A 26655-nucleotide genomic window follows, 5' to 3' on the forward strand; every position below is an offset into this window, starting at 1 on the left:
GATCATAATTAATTCAAACATATCTGACAATTGTATGATGTTATCTGCATAAGCTAAAGAGCTTAACTCTGTATCACCCAATGTCACGTACTCAAACTCATCTTCCATTTTTAACAAGCAATTTAAGAACATGATGAAAACACTTAATTGTTTTTGTGTATTACTCAATCATAATCTTGCTAAGTTTTATTTGTTCTATATGTCCTTAAAATACAAATAAATAAACATAAGCAAATTTACAACAACAAAAACAGATTTATTTGGCTGATCCAAGAGTTGACTGTAGTTTACCATAAAACTCAGTCCATTTGAACAAATGGATGTCTGTATTTAGTAATTTGGACCACATTCAGCCAGTTGTTGAGCAATGAGCTAATATGTTGTCAATGGTGCATTAGGTACCACCCAACAAAGTCACATTAGGCGTTACTCACCATTGCGTTATTCCAGCATTATACCAGTGTCATTCCATTTATGAAAATGGAATGATCCCAGCATAAAACTGGAATAACACAGAGATGAACCAGACCCATAAAGCTTGTCACTTACCAAAAAACAAAACAAACAAACAAAAATACATGTTTAAACCCCTGTTTCATTGTAAATATTTCAGGGTACGAGTCCCACTTTGCAAACAGATTTTTTGTATTATGTGGGTCTGATTCTGCAATGTCTACTCAGGCAAAACTCTTAAAGTCAACAGGTATTTTGTCTGAATAATGGCTGTGAGACCAGTCTCTGAAGTGATTTCTTCTTCCTCTGTCATACCATACAGGGACATATAATAACGTGCAGTTATGTATCTCATCACTTATCTTAGACGTTAAACTAATGTGATGTATTTCTTACAGGGATAGTCTACATCTGTCAGATCTGCATGCTATAAATCTTAAAGCCCTAGACAATTGCTATCCATTCACAGAAATGTATGTTTGTTAACACATACCAAATCTTTCTGTAATACAGGCAAGTTGCAATGCAGATAAGATTTAAGCATGGCACATTCAGTGGTTCTACGTAGTTTCCAGGAGGTGCCCTGGGGAAGATCCCTGTCAGACTTGAACAGTGTTAGAATTCATAAGCCAAAGGAATAATTTCTGATATCTACACACTTGTTGAATCCTCAGAGAACAAATACAATCCACTGCAATTTGGCTTGTTATCTATGGTTTGTCTATCTAGTGACAAGATCATATCAAATGACTAGAGGACAGATTTCTCTCCTAATAAAAAAATTATGATTTACATTTATCTAGCACCATTCATCCTGAAATATCTAAACTTGCTCTACCAACTATGACTTCAGCCCAACAAAGGATTTAAAAATGTTATATGCTTAACTCTCACCACATGACTATTTCTGTTAACTTAAATGTAAGCATTCATGTGCTCAAGTCCCTTACTGGATCAGTGTTTAAATGTACTAGCTTACATAGTATTCATTTCATCGACCGCTAAACTGTTGCCACTAGTAAGGTGGACTGCATCAGCTGTTTAACGCTGTGCAGCATCACTAGCCACCAGTTTAGGACAAAAAGTGAAGAGGAATTTAAGGAACCAGAATGTATTAATTACCACACTTGAACTTTGGCTAGGACACTGGGGCTAATGCTCCTATTATTATGAAGAGTGCTCTGTGCTAGTCAGAGCCTCAGTTATATACCTCATCCAAAGGACAGTATTTCCAGCAGCATAATGCCTGCCAATACCATGCTAGGACACTGTTTCTGTATTTATGTAGAGGGAAGAGAGCCACATACTGAATCATTAATCTCTTTTCTTCCATTACCCTGGATTCTCCTTGGTGATCTCCCTGCCACATAACAGACACACCTGACTCTCCTTCACTTGCGAGGTGTGATGAAGTCACTGCCTGAGGTGCTACGACTCATTTAGCAATAGACTGAATAATAGAAAAGAACTAGGGGTTTGCTGCTCTCTTCTTCCTACATGCCCATCTATCTATGTGCCACGCCCACTAGCACTGATTTTCCTTGCTTGCATAGGTGTAAGCCACACCCTTCATTTTAGTCTAACATCTGTTTGTAGGACTGAATATGTTAATTAGCGTCAATAGTGCCTGATTCTGGAAATTTCCACAATTTCCAACTGCAGCTGGCTCAGAGATTCTTTGCCCTTCTGCCTTGGGGCTGTGATCTCCCCCTCCATCTCCTTTATTTGTCTTCCCTCCCACACACACACACACTTTTTTCCGTTTATTCTCCTTATTTATTTTTAAAACTCATCAGATTTTCTCAGATGATGTCAGCTTGCTTGATGCAGTAGAAAACACAGTTCAGGTTCCAGTTCCCCTGGCCTTTCTGCAAGTCTCAAGGCAGTTCCAGCTTCTACCCTCTTGGACTGCTCCTGCTAGGCATCCATGACCCTAGCAGCAGCTGTGCAAGTCCAGGAACCATCAATTACTTTGGCTTCTCTCCTTTCCTCTCTATCCGTTCATCTGCTCCTTACTCTGTTGCAAGACAGGAGGCATCATGGTACACACACACCTCTTTATTCCAATGGAGTACACTGGCATAATTATGAATGTGTATGATTGCAACAGCCATTTGGAAAGTGTTTACAGTGTATGCAAAATGCTAAAAAATTTATTGTTTTACCATTTTAAAAACACTATGCAGCACAAACCAGCTTTACTCTGTCAACAATATTATAACTGGGCAATGTTATACTTTTTTAAAGCATCCTAGGGTTAGGAGCATGCTGGCCCCTAGAGCTTGTTTTATAAATAATTGCCTTATTTTACTATCTAGTGCTGATAGTCCTCCAGTGCCTTCCCACAGTTCCCCTCAAAGGGTAGAAAAGTTATCCTACAATTGACAGGCATTGCGTACCCCTTGGTTCTTTGTGCTGAGATGCTCTAGGATTCTTTCCCTGTCAACTGTGGGAGAACTTGTGTATTCTTTTGGAGGAAAACTATGGGAAGGCATTGGAGGACTATCAGCATTTAAATGATTTTGCCTATGTCCTCATTGCAAAATAGGCAGGCTCCAACCTCAGCTCTAACCCCCGACACCTGAGTAAGCTAACCTAGGTTTAAAGCACCTCCAAACCCAGCTCAGAAGTTTTTCTGTATGGATGGCAGGGAGGGGTAAGGCTAAAACCTAAGTAAGAGCCTCAGTTAACGGTGTAGTGTAGACACCATGTGTGCAAGTACATGTTACCCTCCACTGGTTGGCTATGCTAAAAAAGATACCCTATGAGTGTTTCTGTAGGTGACAGCTAACAGAGATCTTTGTTTTAACTTAAGTGGTAGTAGCCTCATATTTTTGGAGCTAAAGTAATAGAGCTTTTATCTCAGCTGAATAGGCCTATGAAGTTTTATATTAGTGAGGGGAGAATATTGCCATTTTTAAGGTTCCAATCACAGTCCAATTTTAAGGCGGATTTAATCTTCCTTGTAACAATCACTTCCTCTCCCTATTACTCACCTCCCTATCCCCCAAGAAAGATAGAAATCTTTATGCTTTCAAATAATTAGGGTTAAGGCTCACTGGCAACTGCAATGTTTTCTGTACATTTTGATTAAACTGATTAAGTACCTTTTGAGATTAAACCATTTTTCAGTGGCGCCAGTTTGAACATTTTGCATTTTCTAATGTTTCTCTGTATCCTTAGATCTGCCCAATGCAATCACATTACACCAAAAGATTTGAATTATAAACTGAACATAGATTTTAACATTGGTTTAGACAAGAGGCAGTTTTCAAAAGCAAAAACAGTAAAATGCGTAAGAAATTTCCATTACTTGTTCACTTGTCATGATTCTGTCAGTGAAACTGAGGAAAAAAATATCACAGTGACTGAGAATATTTTCACCATGGAGCTCTGAACTGGCCAAGGCTACTTTCCAGAGTTAAAGGAAAGATCAGGATCTGGTTTAATGATTCTCCTTCCTGCATGATCCACCCTTTGGTCTAGGGTGAATGTGGTACAGGTCCATTTTCCTGACTGAGGAACTGAGTGATTGAGGAGTCTCATTTTTTTATTATGCTGTAGCCCCCTTATACTGTACTGGTATGTAATTCTCTGTTATACTAAGGTCCCTTTTTGCTGCTTTGGCAGAAACAATCCCCTGAGAATATACCCTACATAAAGAGCCTCACCAGCTGGTACAGACAATGCCAGGCCTGCTCTAATCCACCTCGTGCTCCCTCGCCTCCCCACAAACACAAAACCACCACCACCACCTGCAAAGAGTACCAAGAACATGTATTTATTTATTTTTTTAGCGTGTGCAACTGGGTACATTGGGAACATGTTTCTATATTTATATGATTATTCTCTGCTTCCCAGGTTCCACAGGGGACCTAGGACAGCAGATCAAACACTAGAGCAGCCCAATGGTAAATGTGTGTGCTTTTGTCAGATGTGCTTTGAATGAGGCAGGGCTCTGCAGAAGCCATTAAACTTGGACAGCACCACTAATTCCTTTAATATAATAATCTGTCCAATCCCATTTATTTAAAAGTTTAAAAATGCTGTCTTACATTTGGCTACATTTTAAAAATAATTAAAGTTTCTGGGTGATATCAGAGGACTTGGCTATCACATCATTTATCAAAACAAAGCACTTAAAACTGAATAATCAAGGACATAATTAATCTTACATTGCCCAAAAAACAAACACATTATTCAGATGGTGCCAGCAGATTTCAAAACCACCTTAACTCTGACTCAGAATGAGTACTGTTCTTTCTCCCAAAACATGAAGCATCATACAAAAACCTTTTTGAAAAAAGAAACTTAACAATGGGGTAGATTCTCAGCTGGGATAAATCATCTTAGCTCATTGATTTTAATGGTGCTAAACTGATTTAGCCAGAGGAGAATCTGGCCCTATAGATGTTCAAATTAATTATACAGACTTTACTAATGTCACTCAGTAACTCTTTTTTAAACAAAGAATTTAAAGACAGTTCACACAACTTATGGAGAATCTTTTTGTAGGAAATTTTGTCTTTTATTTCAGTTCTATAGATGAGGCCTCTCCATGCCCTTCTCCCCCAGTTACCCATGATACAAATAAAGAAAGTGAAGTGTCTGTTCTTTATAACTAAGCAGACACATGTCATTATAAGAGTGTTTGCTTTGAGGAAACCTATTTTTGCCTGCCCCTTATAACTGCATCCATACTATGTTGAGTGCACTCTTCTACTTTGGGTTGCATTTTTAAATGAAATTCATGGTCAAAATCAGTTGCTAGTAAGGTCTCTCTAAGGAAATTCTAGCTGAACTGAACCTGGCTGCCAAAAAGATCCTAACTGGCTCTTCATAATACCATCAACAATTGATGATTTGAGATAGTAAAATGAACAAATGGCTGATAATTTTCTTTCCAAGAAGGCACATATTAAATTCATTAACTTTGTAGCACAAACTTAAGTTAAATCACCTTTTACCACATTCAGTTATTGTTTCCTGTATTCTTAGGATGATGGGGAAAACTTCAATTAGTCATAACGATTTCCTGTCCCTCTATTTCCTCTTTTGGAATGCAAACAGTCAAATTACAGTCCTAATTATTAATCAAGGTATAATAGACATGATGGGACTTTTGAAAGTCACAGTTCTTCTTTCTGCTTCAGGATGATTTTCCTCACAAGCTCAGTGATGTAAGGTTTTATTTCTTCTATAGTGACAGTTGAGTCCCAAGCCTTTACTACTTTCCCATTAGGGGCTATCAGGTACTTCCAGAAGTTCCAGGTTGGTTCTTCTCCTGTGGATTCTGTGAAAGAAAAAAAAATACAAACAGAAGAGAAAATAAAAGAACCAGTTCCTGACATTTGAGTATGATGATGTGTTAATTAGCACCTTAAGGAAAGAAAGTACATAACATCAAGGGGAAAACATTAGGTTGATTATCAGGAAGGATTTCCTGACAGGGAGATATATTAGACTGTGGAATAGTCTACCATGGGAACTAGTAGAAGCCCAATCCTTAAGACATATAGACGGGAGATAGCACCAGAAAATATAAGGAGTACTTATGGCACCTTAGAGACTAACAAATTTATTTGAGCATAAGCTTTCATGAGCTGAGCTGTAGTTCACGAAAGCTTATGCTCAAATAAATTTGTTAGTCTCTAAGGTGCCACAAGTACTCCTTTTCTTTTTGCGAATACAGACTAACACGGCTGCTACTCTGAAACCAGAAAATATACTATTTGGAATAATCATGCACTGGCAGGGAGATGTACTTAGGAACATCCATATTAGAGCAGACTAATGGTTCATCTAGTCCAGTAGGCTATCTCCGATAGTAGCCATTACCAGATGCTTCAGAGGAATGTTTCAAGAAACTCTGCAGTAGGAAATAATGGAATAACCTACCCCTAGGAGAAGTTTCTTCCTAACCCTCATTAGTTAGAAATTGGGTTATTCTCTGAATGACCTAACAGGTTTTCCCATAGCTCTAACCTCTATGATTCTATTTTATGAAATGAAAAAGTTCAGGAATGCATTTTAGAATAAGGGCAGGAGTTTCTGCCCAGAAATGTGAGATCATAAGATAGGAGCACAGAACGTGCAGGTCCAGAGCTATACATGCTTCATCTGTGACAAGGTTATATCTCTTGCCACTTCTGGGCCAAACCCCCATGTGGAATCAGACAGATTGCCAAGGTGCATGTGACAAGGTGTACCAGACCCTTTGAGGCCCCCTGCTGGAGACCTCATGGTCCTTCCACACCCTTCCCCAGAAAAGGAGCAGGGAAGCAGCCAATCAGAGCACAGCAGGCTCAGACAAAAGGAGCTGTAGGGGCTGTATGCGGTGCTGTCCCTGACTGGGACCAGAGGAGTAAGGAAGGGTATTCCTTGCTAGAACTCAAGTGAGACACAAAAGATGGGTTCTGGTGGAAATGGCATTTGGTAATGCAGGAGAAGAGTAGAGAACTTCAGCCCTGAGGTAATGGTGAAGAGGAAAGGGCTATTTGGGAAGCAGCCTGGGGAATAGCAGCAGCAACTATTAAAGGAAGCAGTGTGTAGCTGCTATTTTTAGGGTCCCTGGGTTGGGACCTAGTTAGTGGATAGGCCTGGATCCTGCCACTGGCAAAGTGGCCAATGCCCTGAGAAGGGGGCATATTTTGTTTAGTAGCCCAAGCCCAGGGATGGAACTTAAAGGACTCAAGAATAGCTGAAGACCCCGCAGAGGGCCAATCATATGTTGAACTTTGTTACTCCTGTCCCCTGGAAGGGAGCTGAACTTGAAGGAGTGACCCAGTTGGGGCAATAAGAATTGTTATGGCAAAGAGTCTCCAGGGAGAAAGCCCCAGAGGTACTGTTCTATACCAGGGCAGGCACGGTCTTCAAACCAACCTAGAAGGGGCTGAGGACTGAGCACAGAAACATGGCTAAAGATTTTAACAAGGGCACAGGGACAGGCCCTGTTTGGACCTCTTATCCTGGAAGGGGTTTGTTAATGTACATTGACTGTATGTCACTTGGCCAGAGAGCTGGACAAGTGAAGACCTACCTGATGAGGTTAACTGCTGAAAAGGGGTGGTGGGAGCAGAGAGATGAGTGTTTCCTGTCACAGTGCACTACCAGGCTTATGCTGGTGACTGTCTTTTCACGTTGCAGTGGTGACTGTACCACTCTCACAGCCTCATGCTACATGTGGAGCATTGGGGAAGGATGAAATTTGCAATCTACATGTGATATGCAAGTGGCAGCTGAGACATTATTGACATGAACTGTGACTGTATAGATCATTGTTGCAACCAAGGTCCTACAGTTGCACCAAATCTTGTATAAAGGAGGTCAAGTAAGGTGTCTATGCAAAGGTTGTAATTTGCTGGTTATGATTATGCTGTCTGTATGCGTGTATCATTTTTGTATTTGAAGTTATGAATATTGGTTATGTACTTGTATCTCAATGTGTTTGTTTCTAAGTAGCATCAGTGAAGCATTTGGTCAGCTTCTTGAGAAAGGACTATTCTGAGTAAGTGCCCAATCAAGAAACACTTAACTGACAATGGACTTTGGGAGACGCCAATCCACATCTGAGCTTTCCTGGGAACGTTCAAACTAACATGTAAACAATGGCATTGGCCTGCAAAAAGCTGAATCCATGGACATGTGATTTGCCCAGGTGGCTACAAACTCCATCTTGTTGCTGTGATTTTGCACAGAAGAACAAAGGTGTTTCCACCCACACGAAAGAATATAAAAGGCCCTGGAAGCCTCTCCATTTTGTCTTCAGCTGGCTCAAGAGATGGCCTCTCCACCCCAAAGAGATGCCTGAAAGAAACTGGGACAAAGGACTATAACTGGGGGGGTTTGAGTGATTGCTAGTCCCAGGCCATAAACTACAACGTTGGTCTGAAAAGGATTGGGCCCAAACTAGGAAGGTGTCTAGTCTGTGAAAGAAGCTTATTGGAACATCTCTGAGGGTGAGATTTACCTATATTCAGTTTCTCAATGCATTAGGCTTAGACTGGCATGTTCTGTTTTATTTTGCTTGGTAACTTACTTTGTTTTGTCTGTTATTACTTAGAACCACTTAAATCCTATTTTTTATACTTAATAAACTCACTTTTGTTTATTATTTAACTCAGAGTAAGTGATTAATACCTGGGGGAGCAAACAGCTGTGCATATCTCTCTATCCATGTTATAAGGGTTGGACCATTTATGAGTTTACCATGTATAAGCTTTATACAGAGTAAAATGGATTTATTCAGGGTTTAGGCTCCCAGAAAGACTGAATACTAGGTGCTGGAAAAGTCCCTGGGCTAAGTGGATCTTAGTTTCTGTGAACTGCAGGGATGTGTGGCCCAATCTCCTGGTCTGTGCTGAAGCTGACTGGTGTGGGGAAGCAGAGGGAAGCCTTTTCTGGCAGGGGGGTTTGTTCTCAGTGGTATCCCAGCACATCTAGTGACCGTCTTGAGGGAGTTTGTGACCCAACCCATCACAGCAGCAATCCTACCTGGTGAACCAGAAATGGAAGAGTGTGAAGTGACCTTGGGGTCTTTCCTCTGCAGCTGTGGGTGTGGGTTACTTACCGGGATTACCTGGCTAGATCTCAATCATGCTGTTGTCACTGCTGGGGACTCATGCATTAGTGCACCTTGGTCCCTCCTATTCTCTGCCTGTGGTACATAATAGTCTAGTCTCCTGGGGGTTGTAATACTCTGGTCTAATTTTAATTGTTGGGTTTAGTTTGTGGATGCTGGTTGGAGTTGGTGGCCTGTGATGTACAGGAGGTCAGACTAGATGCTCTGGTAGTCCCTTCTGGCCTTAAACTCTACAAGAAGAGCATGGGAAAGCTTCACCTGCAGGAATGTCAGCTCTGGAAGACTGCATGTAACAGCCAAAAGTAGTACAAACAACTGTGCTGTAAGTCCATGGGAGAGTGTGGGAGGAACACTGTTGCTGGGTAGAGGAGGTGAGACTCAGTGTGCTGTCATGTGATGGTGGGTTTGATTAGATTTATCTCATTTCCTAAAAAATTGGATGAAGATTCCAGTTTCAGTTCAGTATATGAATAGTGTTTGGAGCATTCAACCAATGCAGAAAAATATAGTCTTTAGATAAGAATAACCTGATTTATTGAAGGCTTGTTAGCTGTCTGCCAGGAACCAACAAAAACTCCCAAAGACTCCTATCCTAGCATGCATTGGTTCTTGTACAAATAGCTGGATGGGTTTTACAATTTGGTTGTTCCATATTCCTGGTGAGGAACATGGAAGGAATTTTTCCAGGAAATCTCTATCGGCACCTGGTTGCACTGTTTTGTGAGTGAATGCAAAGCCTGTGAAAGTGAGGGGTTTGGATAGATACTGAGGACATTTTGCCTTCTCTTACCCTACAGCTCTGCTAATGCATCTGATCAAATCTGGCCTGTGGCAGCCCCTGATGTGTCCTGACACAAATGCTCTGGAGGAATGGTTGCTAAGTGGAGAAAACCAAGCACAACTGCCCACGTTCATGACCCTGTGATCAGGTACAGAGGGAATGTATTATACTCCCATGTACACAAAATTTGTATTTCTAGACATTCTGAATCCCTATTTGGATAGGCATTAGATAGGGATATTTAATAAATGTGTATGTGAAATCATCATAACAGGCGCATTTGCTATCATGAACACTATAAATAATCCTTACAAAAGTCTTGCCAGATCAGATGAATTCAATGCCAGCGACTTACCTCCTTAAATATAGCTTCTCTAGATATTACTCACCAATTAAATATTTGAAGGCAGCATTAGCACCAGCACCTGTGACGGCAGTTTTGCTGAACATAGGAAAGGAGGCACCATAAGTCTTTCGGGCAAAGCTCTCAATTTCTTTATTACTGTCTGGCTCTTGCTGCCCAAATTGATTACATGGGAATGCCAGCACATTAAAATGATGCGGGCCAAGGTCTCTCTGTAATTGTTGTAGAGCTTTGTAGTGGCTATCTGTAAATCCGCACTCACTTGCAACATTGACGACCAGAGATACCTAAACACAAGAGATTAAAACACACTGCATATCTCTGTTTGACATGAGCTTCCCCCAAGGAGGTTTGACCGCAGATCATTCTCAGCAGAATAAAAATATCCAGGTTGAGAATCTTCAGTGAACTGGGATTGAGCATCTTGCTACTGTTTGAAAATGTTTCAAATTCTTTTGATTATTTAGGGAGACTTAGTTTTTAATATTCACTTTATTGAAGTCAGATGTAGCATCCATGTTGAGAAAATACATCCTAAATTCCTTGGGGGTATTAATTCTGTTTTCAGAAAAACCAGCATCTTGTCTGTCCTGTCTCCTTGGCATTTTCTAAACCTTCATTATAGTATAAACAATCCAGCACATGTAAAGAAATGACTGTTCAGATGAGGTTGTTTGGTGCATATTAATTATTGTAGGTCTTTCAAATGTTTTTAGATGTGCAACATCTTCACTCTCACAGCCTTGATGCTGAATCAACTGATGCACTTAAGGCTAGAGGGGCCATCATGATAATATAGCTTGACCAACATAACATGGGACATAAACTTCACTCTGTGATTACTGCATCAAGCCCACTAACTTGTGGTTATCTTTCAGAAAGCCACCCAGTCTCCATTAAAGACTCCAAGTGGTTGAGAATTTACCACTTCCCTTGGGAAGCTGCCTCAGTAGTTAAGTAGCCTTAAAAATATGAATCCTTTTTCCAGTTGGAATTTTTCTGACTTCATCTTCCATCATTCTTGAGCTTCTGGACTATTGTATTACAAACAATTACATTGTTATAAATGTACGTTCTGTGGACTACAACACTTCTCCCACATGCCACTGCCTTTGGAGCCCTGCTGGTGGGAGTGTGTGCAGCATAGTAGGGCTTCACTTGAACAATAGCACAGCCTCAAGCTGTAATCATTGTTAAGCAGATTCTGCAAAGGATCCATGGTGGGGACCTTCCCCAGGCCTGATGTACCTTACACACAGTGCTCTACAGACAGATCCCTAACATCAGGAAGCACCCTCCACAGAATCTGGAGACAGAGCAAGATAGTGGTGCCTGTCCCCAAACCTCAGTAGAGCCACATACCAATGGTGCACCTGCAAGAGTGAGGAGGGGAGAAATGAGGTCATGTGGGAAGCATTCCCTCAGTCTGTGTGTGTGTGTGTTTGTGTGTGTGTAGATCTCAAATATGCCATAGAGGTAAAGAGAATATCGTGGCCCACTGAAATGAAGCTCTTACACCCTTTTTACATGTTTGAATAAGAAAGTTTGATCCTGCTCCCATTGACATGAACAGGAGTTTCACCACTGACTATCCTGGTTTGGGATTGGGGTTCAAAGTTAGGACTTGTGGAGCCAGAGTCAGTCTGGGTGTAAGCAGATCCAACTCTGCTGAAATCAGCTGAGTCACAAATGTTTACACCAACCATGGCCACATCTGCCCATGGAGCTAAATTCTACTTTTAATCTCACTGATTTCCATGGGGCTACTGAAAGCAGAATTTGTCCATGTGTTTCTTTCCTGATCTGTACATGAACTCAGACTTCATGTATTTTAGTTAAATGATTTGAGTTCTTAAAACAGTCCTAAAATTCCAAATAATAGTGGAAGTTATTATTATTGTGGGCTTCAAATATGCTTTGAAGATTTTTTAAAATATTTAATCCTTACAAAACGTTCAGGAGATATTAGGGTATTCTTGCAGCTGCTGCAAGGGAGAACTGCAACTCGCTTCCTAAAATAACCCTCCTCTAATGTATTCTTTGGAGGCAATTAAAACCAATTGCCATAGATCTTTCTGATGTTCTAATAATTAATTACAATATTCTGCACTTATGAAGTGCTGCATGTTATCTGCATAGTGCTACAAACTTTTTCACTTTAAATAGCACTTTATAAACATTAACCAATTAAATTCACCAGTTAGAATATTAGAGAAGTTTCTTCTCAACCAGAAAACTTAATTCAAGTATATTGTAGAAAAAGTTAGGATTCCAGCCCAAATCCTACCAGGCTTACACCTGTGCACCCCTACTGAACTCAATGGGGCCATACAATTAATCTGCCCTGATTTATATCCTGCATCTTTGAACCAAAGAGCTCAAAGTGTTGCACAAATTAATGTATCAAGTTTTACATGACCACTGTGAGATCGCGAACAGTGATACTGACCTATGTAACAGAAAAAGGGAGTCTGAGGCATAGACTGGGGGCAGGTCTATATACTTTAGTGAAGCACTTAAGTGAAGACACTTCTATGCTGATGGGAGAGAGCTCTCCCATCAGTGTAGTTAATCCACCTCCCTGTAAGGTGGTAGTTATGTCATGTGGATGAGCAGAGGGGTTCAGGGCTGTTAACCCAACACCTTTCCTGAGCACTAAAAATTCTCTCAGAGCCTTTCCTCCCCCTGCTATAAAATTCACAATGAAATATCATAGGCCAATCAATAAAGCACATCAAAACTTGATTTTGTTGAAAGGGAAAAATAAAATATGATTACATATTGTACAATAATATAGGGCAACAAATTCTTAGCCACCAAGAATTCATAGGTGCCATTATATTGGACACTGTGGCCATTCAGAACTTCACAGCAGGAGAGAATCCAAGTTCTCCTGCACCAAAAGCACAGGCTCCATTCACTTGAGCGAGAATACCTTTAGCTGTTCTAAGGTTAAGGTCTAAAGCAGTAGTCCCCAAACTGTGGGATGTGCCCTCTGGGGGAGGGAAGGTACAGCAGAATGTTTGGGGAACATGGTGGGGCCCAGGCCAGCCCCCACAAGGGGTGAGGAGGGAGCCCCAACTCTGCCCCAGCTGTGCTCCTGCTTCTGGCTCCCGGCTGCAGCTCTGGTCTTGGACCCCAGCCCTGACCACAGCCCCACTCCCAGCTGCAAACCCGGCCATGACCGTCGCCCTGTTCCCAGCTGTGGTTCGAGGGGAGTGTGTGTGGGGACGAGCTGGACGAGCACAAGTCCATGGGACCAGATGCGCTACATCCAAGAGTGCTAAAGGAGTTGGCAGATGTGATTGCAGAGCCATTGGCCATTATCTTTGAAAACTCATGGCGATCGGGGGAAGTCCCAGACGACTGGAAAAAGGCTAATGTAGTGCCTATCTTTAAAAAAGGGAAGAAAGAGGATCCTGGGAACTACAGGCCAGTCAGCCTCACCTCAGTCCCTGGAAAAATCATGGAGCAGATCCTCAAGGAATCAATTCTGAAGCACTTAGAGGATAGGAAAGTGATCAGAAATAGTCAGCATGGATTCACCAAGGGCAAGTCATGCCTGACTAATCTAATTGCCTTCTATGACAAAATAACTGGCTCTGTGGATGAGGGGAAAGCAGTGGACGTGTTGTTCCTTGACTTTAGCAAAGCTTTTGACACGGTCTCCCACAGTATTCTTGCAAGTAAGTTAAAGAAGTATGGGCTGGATGAATGGACTATAAGGTGGATAGAAAGTTGGCTATATTGTTGGGCTTAATGGGTAGTGATCAATGGCTCCATGTCTAGTTGGCAGCCGGTATCAAGTGTAGTGCTCCAAGGGTCGGTCCTCGGGCCAGTTTTGTTCAATATCTTCATTAATGATCTGGAGGATGGTGTGGATTGCACCCGCAGCAAGTTTGCAGATGACACTAAACTGGGAGGAGAGGTAGATACGCTGGAGGGTAGGGATAGGATACAGAGGGCCCTAGACAAATTGGAGGATTGGGCCAAAAGAAATCTGAGGTTCAACAAGAATAAGTGCAGAGTCCTGCACTTAGGACAGAAGAATCCCATGCACCGTTACAGACCAGGGACCAAATGGCTAGGCAGCAGTTCTGCAGAAAAGGACCTAGGGGTTACAGTGGACGAGAAGCTGGATATGAGTCAACAGTGTGCCCTTGTTGCCAAGAAGGCCAATGGCATTTTGGGATGTATAAGTAGGGGCATTGCCAGCAGATCTAGGGACGTGATTGTTCCCCTCTATTTGACATTGGTGAGGCCTCTTCTGGAGTACTGTGTCCAGTTTTGGGCCCCACACTACAAGAAGGATGTGGGAAAATTGGAAAACGTCCAGTGGAGGGCAACAAAAATGATTAGGGGAGTGGAACACATGACTTATGAGGAGAGGCTGAGGGAACTGGGATTGTTTAGTCTATTAAAGAGAAGAATGAGGGGGGATTTGATAGCTGCTTTCAACTATCTGAAAGGGGGTTCTAAAGAGAATGGATCTAGACTGTTCTCAGTGGTAGCAGATGACAGAACAAGGAGTAATGGTCTCAAGTTGCAGTGGGGGAGGTTTAGGTTGGATATTAGGAAAAACTTTTTCACCAGGCGGGTGGTGAAACACTGGAATGCATTACCTAGGGAGGTGGTGGAATCTCCTTCCTTAGAAGTTTTTAAGGTCAGGCTTGACAAAGCCCTAGCTGGGATGATTTAGTTGGTGTTGATCCTGCTTTGAGCAAGGGGTTGGACTAGCTGACCTCCTGAGGTCCTTCCAACCCTTATATTCTATGATTCTATGGGGTGGGGGTAGGGGTAAGGGAGCACAAGATAGAAAGTTTTGGGACCCCTGGTCTATAGCCTGCAGTTGGGCAGTTCTAATTGCACCTAATAGAGGGCAATGATGCACATACACAGTATAGCTGATCATAATACAGTATTTAGAACTGGTCTGTACATCCTCCCTTAGTTTTCTCTCAGAAAAACAAACCCATAAAGCAAAAGTTGATTTTAATAATCCTTAATGGTTTATTGTGACAACAAGGCACAATCTAGGGAATCCCTATGCACTGGCATACAAAGTATGTTTTGGTGCCATCTAGCTAACTTTCAAAGTATCAACATATAGATACAGACTGAATGAACATGCTTGCTTTTTGATGCTCATTAAAAAAAATGATGTATTAAATTTGTGACTGAACTCTGTAAAGGAGAATTGTAGGCCTCCTGCTCTGTGGTTTTACCCACATTCTGCCTTGTTTTGCGTTATTGCAGTCTCTGTTGACGACCCAGCATATGTTGTTTGATTTAAGGACACTTTTACTGCAAATTTGACAAAAACACAAAGAAGGTACCAATATGAGATTTCTAAAGATAGCAGCAGCACTCCACCCAGGGTTTAAGAATCTGCAGTGCCTTCCAAAATCTGAGGGACGAGGTGTGGAACATGGTGTCAAAGTCTTAAAAGAGCAACACTCTGATGCGGACATTACAGAACTCGAACCACCAAAAAAGAAAACCAGCTTCTATTGGTGGCATCTGACTCAGCTGATGAAAACGAATGTGTGTCTATCTGCCCTGCTTTGGGCAGAACCCATCATCAGCACAGAAGCATGTCCTCTGGAATGATGGTTGAAGCATGAAGGGGCATATGAATGTTTAGCACATCTGGCACATAAATACCTTGCAGTGCTGGCTACAACAGTGCCATGCAAATGCCTGTTCTCACTTTCAGGTACAGTAATATTGTAAATAAGAAGCAGGCAGCATTATCTCCTGTAAACAAGTTTGTTTACATTTGTCTTGGCAATTGGCTGAACAAGAAGTAGGACTGAGTAGGACTTATAGGCTCTAAAGTTTTACTTTGTTTTTGAGTGCAGTTATGTTAAAAAAAATCTACATTTTTAAGTTGCACTTTAACAATAAAGAGACTGCATTACAGTACTTGTATGAGGTGAATTGAAAAATACTACTATTGTTTGTTTTTGCAGTACATGTATTTGTAATCAAATATAAAGTGAGCACTATGCATTTTGTGTAATCATTAAAATCAATATATTTGCAAATGTAGAAAAAAAAATCCAAAAATATTTAAAGGGTATTGTATTGTTTAACAGTGCGACTAACGCGGCAGTTCATCATGACTATCTTTTTAATCTCACGATTAATCGTGATTAAGGCTGCATGTCTGTCATGGAAGTCACGGATTCTGTGAGTTCTGCAGTGGCCAGTGCGGCTGGCTCTGGGTCTCGTAAGGCAGAGCAGGCAGCCCCTGGACCAGCAGCATCAGCCACTGATGGGGCAGTTGGATGTGGGAGGGAGCTCAGGGCTGGGGCAGGCAGTTGAGGTGCAGGGTGGCACTTACCTCCGGGCAGGAGGGCTCCCCAGAAGCAGCCGGCATGTCCTTGCAGCTCCTAGGTGGAGGGGCCAGGGGGCTCTGTATGCGGCCCATGCTCGCAGGCACCGCCCCTGCAGCTCCCATTGGCTGTGGTTCCCTGCAACCCTTCTCCCCCCTGCCCCCCCCCAGCACCAGTGAGGTCCTGGGCTGCACGCCGCCCACTCCCCCCCAGCACCAGCAGGGGTCTTGAGTTGCGTGCCACTGCCCGTCCTCCCCCCAGCACCCATGGGGGTTCCAGACCACACACACATACCCCCAGAGCACCCATGGGGGTCCCGGACCAAGCTTTCGTTAGGGGTGTATATAGTACAAATCATGGACAGGTCACGGGCTGTGAATTTTTGTTTAATGCCTGTAACCTGTCCTTGACTTTTACTAAAAATACCCGTAACTAAAATGTAGCCTTAATCATGATTAATTTTTTTAATCGTTTGACAGTCCTAAAATAAATTGAACACCAACCTATTATTGAAAGTTTAAGTATGCCTGAATAACTTATTCTTACCAACCATTATTAACAATAGTTTACACTGTTACAACAAAGATCAAATTGTTATGATCCTTTGCACTTACATACAGTTCCTTTCATGGGTAGCAGGTGAACCCTCCCCCTTTGGGGAGGCTAGCCCTCAGGCCTCTTCTTCCCCCCGCTAGCCAGCCTGAGCACCGGGCCGCCGGCCCTAGCCTCTCTGGGCTGCTGGCCTGAGCTCCTGCTGGCTTCAGGGGTGAGGGGGAGTGAGGGCCATGGCCTGGGTTAGAGGAGGCTTAGCCTCCCCTGGGCTTCAATACCCACAGCCCGTGGTTCCTTTCATAGAAGGATATAAAAATACTTTATGATCATGATTTGAGCCTTGCAACAAGCATGTAATATAGGTTAGTGGTGTTATACCTATTTGAATGGTAACCCCTACTACTGGATTCAAAATACAATAGTTAATAACATAGGTGTATTTTGACTTCTGTGTTGGGGGGTGGCTCCAATCAGGCCAACAGGGCTGTGCGTGTGGGGGCAAATTCCATGCCTGCCCACAGGAGCACCATTTCAGATTTTTTGGGGGGGCAACTTTAACCATGATTCCAGGGGCTACTTAAGCAACTGAAAATTCTAGGGTTTTTTTTTTTCAGATAATTTCTAAGTTATCTGACAGGAGTATTGTATCTAATTCCTATATCAAGAAAGAAAATTAAATATTAGACCCACACAGCTCTAATACTATCATGTTCTGACATCTTGTGGCAAATCACTTAAGTTACACTGGTTAGGTTCAAAATTGTATAAAGCGTATTCTTACTCAGATACTCTTAGTGAAGTCAGAAGTGACCATGATCATCTAGTCTGACTTCCTGCACCTTTCAGGTCACAGAACTTCACCCATCCACTCCTATAATAGACCCCTAACCTCTTGCTGAGTTACTGAAGTCCTCAAATCATGGTTTAAAGACTTCAAGTTTCAGAGAATTCATCATTTACACTAGTTTAAACCTGCAAGTGGACCCATGCTGCAGAGGAAATAAAAAAAAAAAACCCACCCAGGGTCTGTGCCAATCTGACCAGGGGAGAAAGTCCTTCCCAACCCCAAATATGGTGATCAGTTAGACCAGGGGTCTCAAACATAAGTTATTTCTTGTGGCCTGCCATAGGTGCCGAGTCCACCGGCAGCCAAGCTCCCCTCACTACAGCCCCCCTCCCCGAGCACTCCGTGTCCCCGCTCCTCTGCCTACCTCCCAGCTGTTTGGCGGCACTTAGGACTTTCCAGGAGGGTGGGGGGAGGAGCTGGGATGTAGCGCGCTCAGGGGAGGAGGTGAAGAAGAGGCAGGACCAGGCCGGGGAAGAGGTTGGAATGGGAGCAGAGATGGGGTGGGAAGAGGTGGGGGAGGGGCAGGGCCTCATGGAAGGGGTGGAGTGGGGGCAATACTGGGGTGAGACGGGGGGCTTTAACCGAAGTAATTCTAAAAGTAAATCTAAAAGTAAATGCATGAGGTGCATTCCTGAGTGTTTATATTTTATTAAAACCCCTCTTTGCATTAAAGTTTTAAAAAAGTTAATACATTGTCTTTTAATAGCATACTATATTACTCTTCATTTTTTACTATACTTTTATATCGTTGTATGAAAAGTTTCAGTGATGCGGCCCTCGGGCCAATGTACTAGTCCTCATGTGGCCCTTGTGGTGATTTGAGTTTGAGATCCCTGAATTAGACCCTGAGCAAGTGGGCAAGACCCACCAGGAAGATACCTGGGAAAGAATTCTCTGTAGTAACTCAGAGCCCTCGCTATCTACTGTCCTGTCTCTAGCAGTTGGTGATGGGCCACATGCTATTGTAGGCAGTCCTGTCATACCATCCCCTCTATAAACTTATAAAGCTCAGTCTTGAAGCTAGTTAGATTTTTTGCCCCCACTGCTCCTCTTGGGAGGCTGCTCCAGAACTTTACTCCTCTGATGGTTTGAAACCTTCACCTAATTTCAAACCTAAACTTGTTGATGGCCAGTTTATAGCCATTTGTTCTGGGGTCCACATTGGTGTTTAACTTAAATAACTCCTCTCCCTTACTGGTATTTTTCCCTCTGATATATTTATAGAGAGCAATCCTATCTCCCCTCAGCTTTTGGTTAGGCTAAACAAGCCAAGCTCTTCGAGGCTTCTCTCATAAGGTAGGTTTTCCATTCCTCATATCATCCTAGTAGCCCTTCTCTCCACCTGTTCCAGTTTGAATTCATCTTTCTTAAACATGGGAGAATTGCACGCAGTACTCCAGATGAGGTATCACCAGTGCCTTGTATAATGGTGCTAATGCTTCCCTGACTCTATTGGAAATACCTCACCTGATGCACCCCAAGATCACATTAGCCTTTTTCACAGCCGCATCAGATTGCTAGCTCATAGTCATTCTCTGATCAACCAACCAATACACCCACGACTTTCTCCTCCTCTGTCACGTCCAACTGAGAAGTCGCCAGCTTATAGCAAAAATTCTTGTTGTTAGTCCCTAAATACATGACTTTGCACTATTAAATTTCATCCCATTTCTATTACTCCAGTTTACAAGGTTATCCAGATCTTCTTGTATGATATTCTGGTCCTCCTCCATATTGGCAATACTCCCAACTTTGTGTCATCTGCAAATGTTATTAGCACATGCCCACTTTTTGTGCCAAGGTCAGTAATAAAAATGTTAAATAAGATTGGTCCCAAGATCTCCCTCGAGTTTGACAGTTCACCTTTCATTATGACCTGTTGCAGTCTCCCCTTTAATCAGATACTTTCCCACCTTTCAGTTCTCATATTAATCCCCATCTTCCCCAGTTTAACTAATAATTTCTCATTTAGAACTGTATCAAATGCCTTACTGACTGTTTCGATTGATTAGATCTGCAGCATTTCTTTTGTCAAAAAAATTAGTTATCTTCTCAAAGAATGATATTAATAACTTTGTTACTACTTCTTGAATACAACAATTGAAACAACTGTAGAAAAATCTACAATTACTTTCTATCATTTAGGCTACTTACTTTTTATAGTTCACAAACCTTGGAACAGATCATTTAACCTTGGGAAACATCCTAACAGCCCTTTCTTATCTTAATCACATGTTAATCACGCTGTTAATAAACAAAATTCTGAGACTTCCTGCCTCAGGGGTGCAAGCTGGGAGCAGTCTCCTCTGCAGAACTCTTTATATTGAATACTTTATTGAACACTTAGATGATAAAGTCATCATGGAGAAACTAAATTAATTCTTTGCTTCAGTCTTCACAGCTGAGGATGTTAGGAAGATTCCCAAACCTGAGCTGTCTTTTGTAGGTGACAAATCTGCGGAATTATCACAGATTGAAGTGTCACTAGAGGAGGTTTTGGAATTAATTGAGAAACTTAACAGTATCAAGTCACCAGGACCAGATGGCATTCACCCAAGAGTTCTGAAAGAACTCAAATGTGAAATTGTGGAACTATTAACTATGATTTGTAACCTGTCCTTTAAATCAGCTACTGTACCCAGTGACTGGAAGATAGCTAATGTAATGCCAATATTTAAGAATGGCTCTAGAGGTGATCCTAGCAATTACAGACTCGTAAGTTTAACGTCAGTATCGGGCAAATTAGTTGAAACTAACAATAGTAAAGAATAAAATTGTCAGACGCATAGAAGAACATAAATTATTGTGCAAAAGTCAACATGGTTTCTGTAAAGGGAGATCATGTTTTACTAATCTGTTAGAGTTCTTTGAGGGAGTCAACAAACATGTGGACAAGGGGGATCCAGTGGACATAGTGTACTTAGATTTCCAGAAAGCTTCTGACAAGGTCCCTCACCAAAGGCTCTTACGTAAATTAAGTTGTAATGGGATAAGAGAGGGAAGATCCTTTCATGGACTGAGAACAGGTTAAAAGACAGGGAACAAAGGGTAGGAATAAATGGTAAATTTTCAGAATGGAGAGGGGTAACTAGTGGCGTTCCCCAAAGGTCAGTCCTAGGACCAATCCTATTCAACCTATTCTATCCTATTCAACCTATTCATAAAAGATCTGGAGATTAGCTAATCAGATTTCTCAACCATTAAAATTGAATACAACGCCAGTGTACTGCAGAAGTGATAGAGAAGTTCTGGAAATAGCCCTTCATCATTCAATGTATTTTGAGCTTGCACATTCTAGAAGTTCATAGTAGGAGTTATACAGTTAACTACATAGGGATTCCTGATATTTAGCAGTAGAACTTTTGATATGGCTGAAAATTGCATGAATACCTTTATATAGAAAAATACTATGTAACCACCACCATGAACACTTGTTTTTACTGAGAGAGGAAGTGGTGAAAATTGAACAAATAGCAGAGCAATTGCAAGAACACTCAAGTAACATACAAGCTAACATTATATATATAGCTGACTATAACAGGGTTTAAAAGAGAACTGGATAAATTCATGGAGGTTAAGTGCATTAATGGCTATTAGCCAGGATGGGTAAGGAATGGTGTCCGTAGCCTCTGTTTGTCAGAGGGTGGAGATGGATGGCAGGAGAGAGATCACTTGATCATTACCTGTTAGGTTCACTCCCTCTGGGGCACCTGGCATTGGCCACTGTCAGTAGACAGGATACTGGGCTGGATGGACCTTTGGTCTGACCCAATATGGCCATTCTTATATATTGTATCATATATATTGTACTATATATTGTGTTGAACACTAAACTACCTACCTGAGGCTTGCAGTTTGCAATGCCCCTTTGATGCCCCACCCAAAATCAATCCGGGGTTGATAAACAATTTATTCCAGGTGGCTACAGAGGAATAAAAATGTATAGAATTCTATGGGTATGTGAAGAAATGTGAAAGATGACCTGCAAAGAAAAAATGCTTGTCATTTTTGCTTGATTATAATATACAGTAATTGTAAAGAAGGCCTGAAAGAATTTTGTCAATAAAAACGTGATTTTTTTTAACATCTATTTAACTTCAATGACTTAACATTTTGGAGAAAGAAGTTTTTGCTAGCACAACTCCTTCAAATAACATGAGAGTGCTCACAATGCACATTTTGAGACCTTCCAGAGATTCTCCCACAAAACTAGGATTGTGAGATTTGAGTACTAAAACAAGCAGACAAAAAAAAAATTAAAAATAGAAATCCTTTCATGCCTTCTTTAAACATCATAAAGTAGCAAAAAAGACACAAAACTATTTTTTTTTAAATTGTTAGCAGGTCATCTTTAAGTGGTTCTGTTCTGCATTACAGAAGATTAAATGAGTTGATCTGTTTGCAGCATGTTAAAATTTTCTTTATAAATAAGTCGCTTTACTTTTTGTCTCACTTGGGCACTCAAATTTTAATTATTTAAGCCATTCACTATTTAGTAAAACATGTGAGTTTAATGTAGGCTTCATTTAATCTTACCCTGTCATGGAACTTTGAATGGGAGTCAAGTGCACCATCTCGTCTACAGTGCAAACAATTAAACCTTGACTTTTCCAAAAATATTTTCATAAAGCTGCAACATGCATTAGCCTTTGCTGGACCTTACAATACTAGACTTTCCTTCTTTTACTTAGAAAATCTAAGCATTTTCATCATAAGCCAGCGAGGGAGGTGAGGAGAAGTTATCCTTCCTTGCACAGGCTCTGTTGTCTCCCAGTCTCAGTGATTAATCAGGGGCAAAGGTGGAGGGGGGGTGCCCGGACCCACCCTCTACTCCGGGCTCCAGCCCAGGGACCCTAATAGTATCAACTATGGTAGCTGACCTTTTAGAAACATGACATGTACGATTCCTTGGGCTACTTCCCCCACAGCAGCCCTCACTTCCTCAAGCTTCACTTCACCCTTACCTCAGGGCCTCCTTCCTTGTGCCTGATATGGTGTGTACTACTCAGCCTCTCCAACCACGCAACTTCTTCCCACAGCTCCTGACATGCACCCCCACCTGACTGACTGGGAGGCTTTTAACTAGTTTCAGCCAGCCCCTGATTGGCTTCCGGTGTCCCAATCAACATAGCATTCTCCCTGCCTTCTGGAAAGTTATTAATTGGCCCCAGGTGTCTTAATTGACCTGGAGCAGCTTCCATTTCACTTAACCTGGTACCAGGGATTTGTTTAGCCTGGAGCTAATATATCTATCTCCCACTACTTTTCTATAGCCATCTGGCCTTGCCCCGTCACATATCCGCCCCCCCCCAGCTGCTCAACACCACAGAGTTGGACAACTTGGGACACCAGGCAGTATGCTTGTGACAGACCATCAGCGTTGCCATGGTGGCATCCAGCCCTGTGCCGTATGCGGAACTGGAATGGTTGGAGGGATAAGAACCACTTGGTGACCCTTACATTCTTTTTCTTATTCCGCTGCATCCACTGGAGGGGGGCATGGTCCGTCACAAGAGTAAATCGCTGGCCTAAGAGGTAATAACGCAGTGTCTTCATAGCCCATTTGACAGCAAGGCATTCTCTCTTGACTACTGCCTATTTCTGTTCTCTTGGGAGAAGCTTTCCTCTTCTCCCTCCATTTGCGACAGAACTGCTCCCAACCCCACCTCGGAAGAGAGTGTTTGTAAAATAAATTCCCTATTAAAGTCTGGGGCTATGAGTATGGGGTCATTACAGAGGGCCTTCCAAAGGTCTTTGTAAATGCCCCCTCTGCTGCATCAGTCCACTTTACCATGTCTGGACCTCGGGCCTTCACCAGGTCTGTTAGGGGACTTGCCCTAATGGCGAAGTGGGAAATAAACCGTCGGTAGTAGCCTACCACGCCTAGGAACACACAGACCTGCTTCTTTCGGGTCGACCAGGGCCAGTTTTGAATTGCCTCTAGCTTATTTGTTTGGGGCTTCACTATGCCCCTTCCCACAATATATCCCAGATACCTAGCCTCTGCTAGCCCTATGGCGCATTTAGCGGAATTAGCAATGAGGCCAGCCCGCCTTAAGGTGTGCAGTACTGCCTCAACTTTCTCCAAGTGGGTTCCCCAGTCTGGCGTATGGATGATGACATCATCTAGGCACGCAGCTGCATAACTAGTATGGGGGCACAGCAGCTTATCCATGAGGTGCTGGAATGTGGCTGGGGTCCCATGTAGCCCAAAAGGGAGGGCGTGTACTGGAAAAGCCCATCCGGGGTGGAGAATGCTGTCTTTTCTTTAGCTTCTTTGGTCAGAGGAATCTGCCAGTACCCTTTTGTCAGATCCAGTGTCAAGAATCGGGCACTACCCAGTCGGTCAACCAGTTCGTTGATGCGTGGTATGGGGTATGCATCAAACTGGGATATTTCATTCAGTCGGCAAAAGTCATTACAGAATCTCATGGTACCGTCAGGTTTAGGCACTAGAACAATTGGACTGGACCACTGACTGTAAGATTCTTCAATAACCCCCAATTCTAACATTTTCTTTAACATTTTTTCTTCGGCCTTGATTTCCTCTTTTGGCTGCTGGGATTCGGTAGGGTCTCAATGTTACCTTGGCTCCGGGGATCGTTTGGATATGGTGATAGGTCTCAGTCATCCATCCTGGTTTTGTAGAGAACACATCTCTGTTGCAATTAATCATGTCGGCTGCCTCGATCTTTTGGATCGGCATCAAGTTGGATGATATCCTCACTTGCTCGTGTAAGTTATCCTCCTGGGGAAGGGTCTCCTGCATGACTAAGCATGCCTCTTGATTGCTCCAAGGTTTTAGAAGATTGATGTGGTAAATTTGCTCCGATTTCTGGCAGCCTGGCTGCTGCACCTTATAGTTCACCTCTCCCACAGCTTCGATTATTTCGTAGGGTCCCTGCCACTGCGCCAACAGTTTACTTTCTGCTGTGGGCACCAGTACCATCATCTGATCCCCTGGTTGGAACCATTGAAGCTTCGCTTGGTGGTTATAATGGGTTCATTGGGTCTCCTGTGCTCTCTCCAAGTGTTCCCGTAGAATGGGCGTAACTCGGGCTATCCGATCTCTCATCTGCAGTACATGCTCAACTATGTTCCTTCCGGGATTTGGCTCCTCTTCCCAGGCTTCTCTGGCTATATCCAATATGCCCCAAGGGTGGCGCCCTTATAGTAGTTCGAATGGAAAGAAACCCGTGGAGGCTTGCGGAACCTCCCGGATGGCGAACATGAGGTAAGGCAATAGGATATCCCAATCTTTCCCATCCCGGCTCACCACTTTCCTGATCATGGCCTTAAGGGTCCTATTGAACCTTTCCACAAGGCCATCTGTTTGCGGGTGGTATACAGAGATCGGAAGGGCGAGTACATGGAGCAATGAACAGAGATTTTTCATCAACTTGGACATGAAAGGTGTCCCTTGATCAGTCAATATCTCCTTGGGTAGCCCAAGCCGGCCAAAGATCTGTACTAGCTCCTTAGCTATTGTCTTGGAAGCTGTGTTGCGCAGGGGAACAGCTTCTGGGTACCGGGTTGCATAGTCCAGTACAACAAGCACATGTTGGTGGCCCCGAGCTGTCTTCTCTAGGGGCCCTACCAGATCCATGGCTATCCATTCAAAAGGAACCTCTATTATTGGAAGAGGTATCAAAGGAGCCCACAAGGGCGGGCGAGGGCTATGTAACTGACACTCCAGACAAGAGGTGCAGTATCGCCTGACATCTTCATGTACTCCTGGCCAGAAGAACCTCTGCAGGATCCGTGCCTGGGTTTTCTCTACCCCTAGGTGTCCTCCAAACAGGTGACTGTGGGCAAGACTCAATATGGCTTTTTGATGTTTTCGTGGCACCAGAAGTTGTTGTATTTCTTGCTCCTGCATTTGCACCACGCGGTACAGGAGATCTTTCTTCCCTATAAAGTAAGATCTGGGACCCCGGACCTTCCCATCCATGGGTATCCCATTGATCTCAGCCACCTCTTTCCTGGCGTTATCGTATCTGGGGTCCTCCACCTGGTCCTGCCCAAAAATCTCTCTCCTGGGACTAACCTGCCCAAGCTCCCAGGGGCCGGCTTCTGCTTCTTCCAACGGCTCACCGCTGTCATGGCTGGGGGCAGCTTCTGGCTCACCTTCTGTGGTAGAAGTTTCTCTGTGGTTGCTCACATCCATTTGCCTACTAGGGAGGTCTTCTGGCCCTGGGTCAGAATCTGGGTTCCCAAGGCTTCGCGGCCTTCCTCTCTTTTTTTGTCTTCCGGGTCTTTTGGGGGGCTGAGAACAGATCCTGAGAAATCTCAGTGAACATCAGGGCTTGACGTTCCCCCAGTGACGAGTCGCTGTCCTCAGGGTCCCCACCTCCCTCCAGCCTCTCCAGGGGGAGTAAATCATCAAACCCTGGATAGTCCCTCCCAATGACTACAGGATATGGGAGTTTAGGAACTACGCCCACGGTCACCTCAGTGGGGTTTCCCTGAACCTCTATCTCCACTGGGATGGTGGGATAATGGCTCACGGCCCCATGCACGCACGTCACTGCTATGTGTTTGGCTTGTAGCAGCTGACTATTTTTTACCAGCTTACCTGATATGAGGGTGATAGCACTCCCAGAGTCCACAAGCACTGTAGTCTCTCCTCCATTTATCCTCACTGGCCTGGTGTAATTATGCGGGGCTAATGTGACCCCTGCAAGGTGGATAAGGGAGCATGGGACCTCCCAATCCCCCAAGTTACATTGCATAGGCTCC

At 43.0% G+C, this 26655-nt stretch overlaps 1 protein-coding gene across 2 annotated transcripts in view; it reads right to left on the minus strand.

The window, feature by feature from the left end:
* Positions 1 to 219: 219 nt before the first annotated feature.
* GPX7 (glutathione peroxidase 7) overlaps positions 220 to 26655 on the minus strand; it is a 34264-nt gene continuing 7828 nt past the window's right edge. Inside the window, exons 2-4 of one of the 2 annotated variants that reach the window (XR_006273904.1) lie at positions 10205 to 10466; positions 5414 to 5746; positions 220 to 2470 (exon numbers count right to left, since the gene is read on the minus strand). Coding sequence is in view for 1 of the 2 variants with exons in the window: in XM_038414771.2 (XP_038270699.1) it covers positions 5583 to 5746; positions 10205 to 10466 (426 nt within the window). In the remaining variant the exon portion in view is untranslated. Of the gene's footprint in view, positions 2471 to 5128; positions 5747 to 10204; positions 10467 to 26655 lie in introns of those variants that run through there. The other variant, XM_038414771.2, reaches the window with a different exon arrangement.

This window comes from Dermochelys coriacea, chromosome 8 (genome assembly GCF_009764565.3).
Source record: "Dermochelys coriacea isolate rDerCor1 chromosome 8, rDerCor1.pri.v4, whole genome shotgun sequence".
NCBI classification, from domain to species: Eukaryota; Metazoa; Chordata; order Testudines; family Dermochelyidae; genus Dermochelys; species Dermochelys coriacea.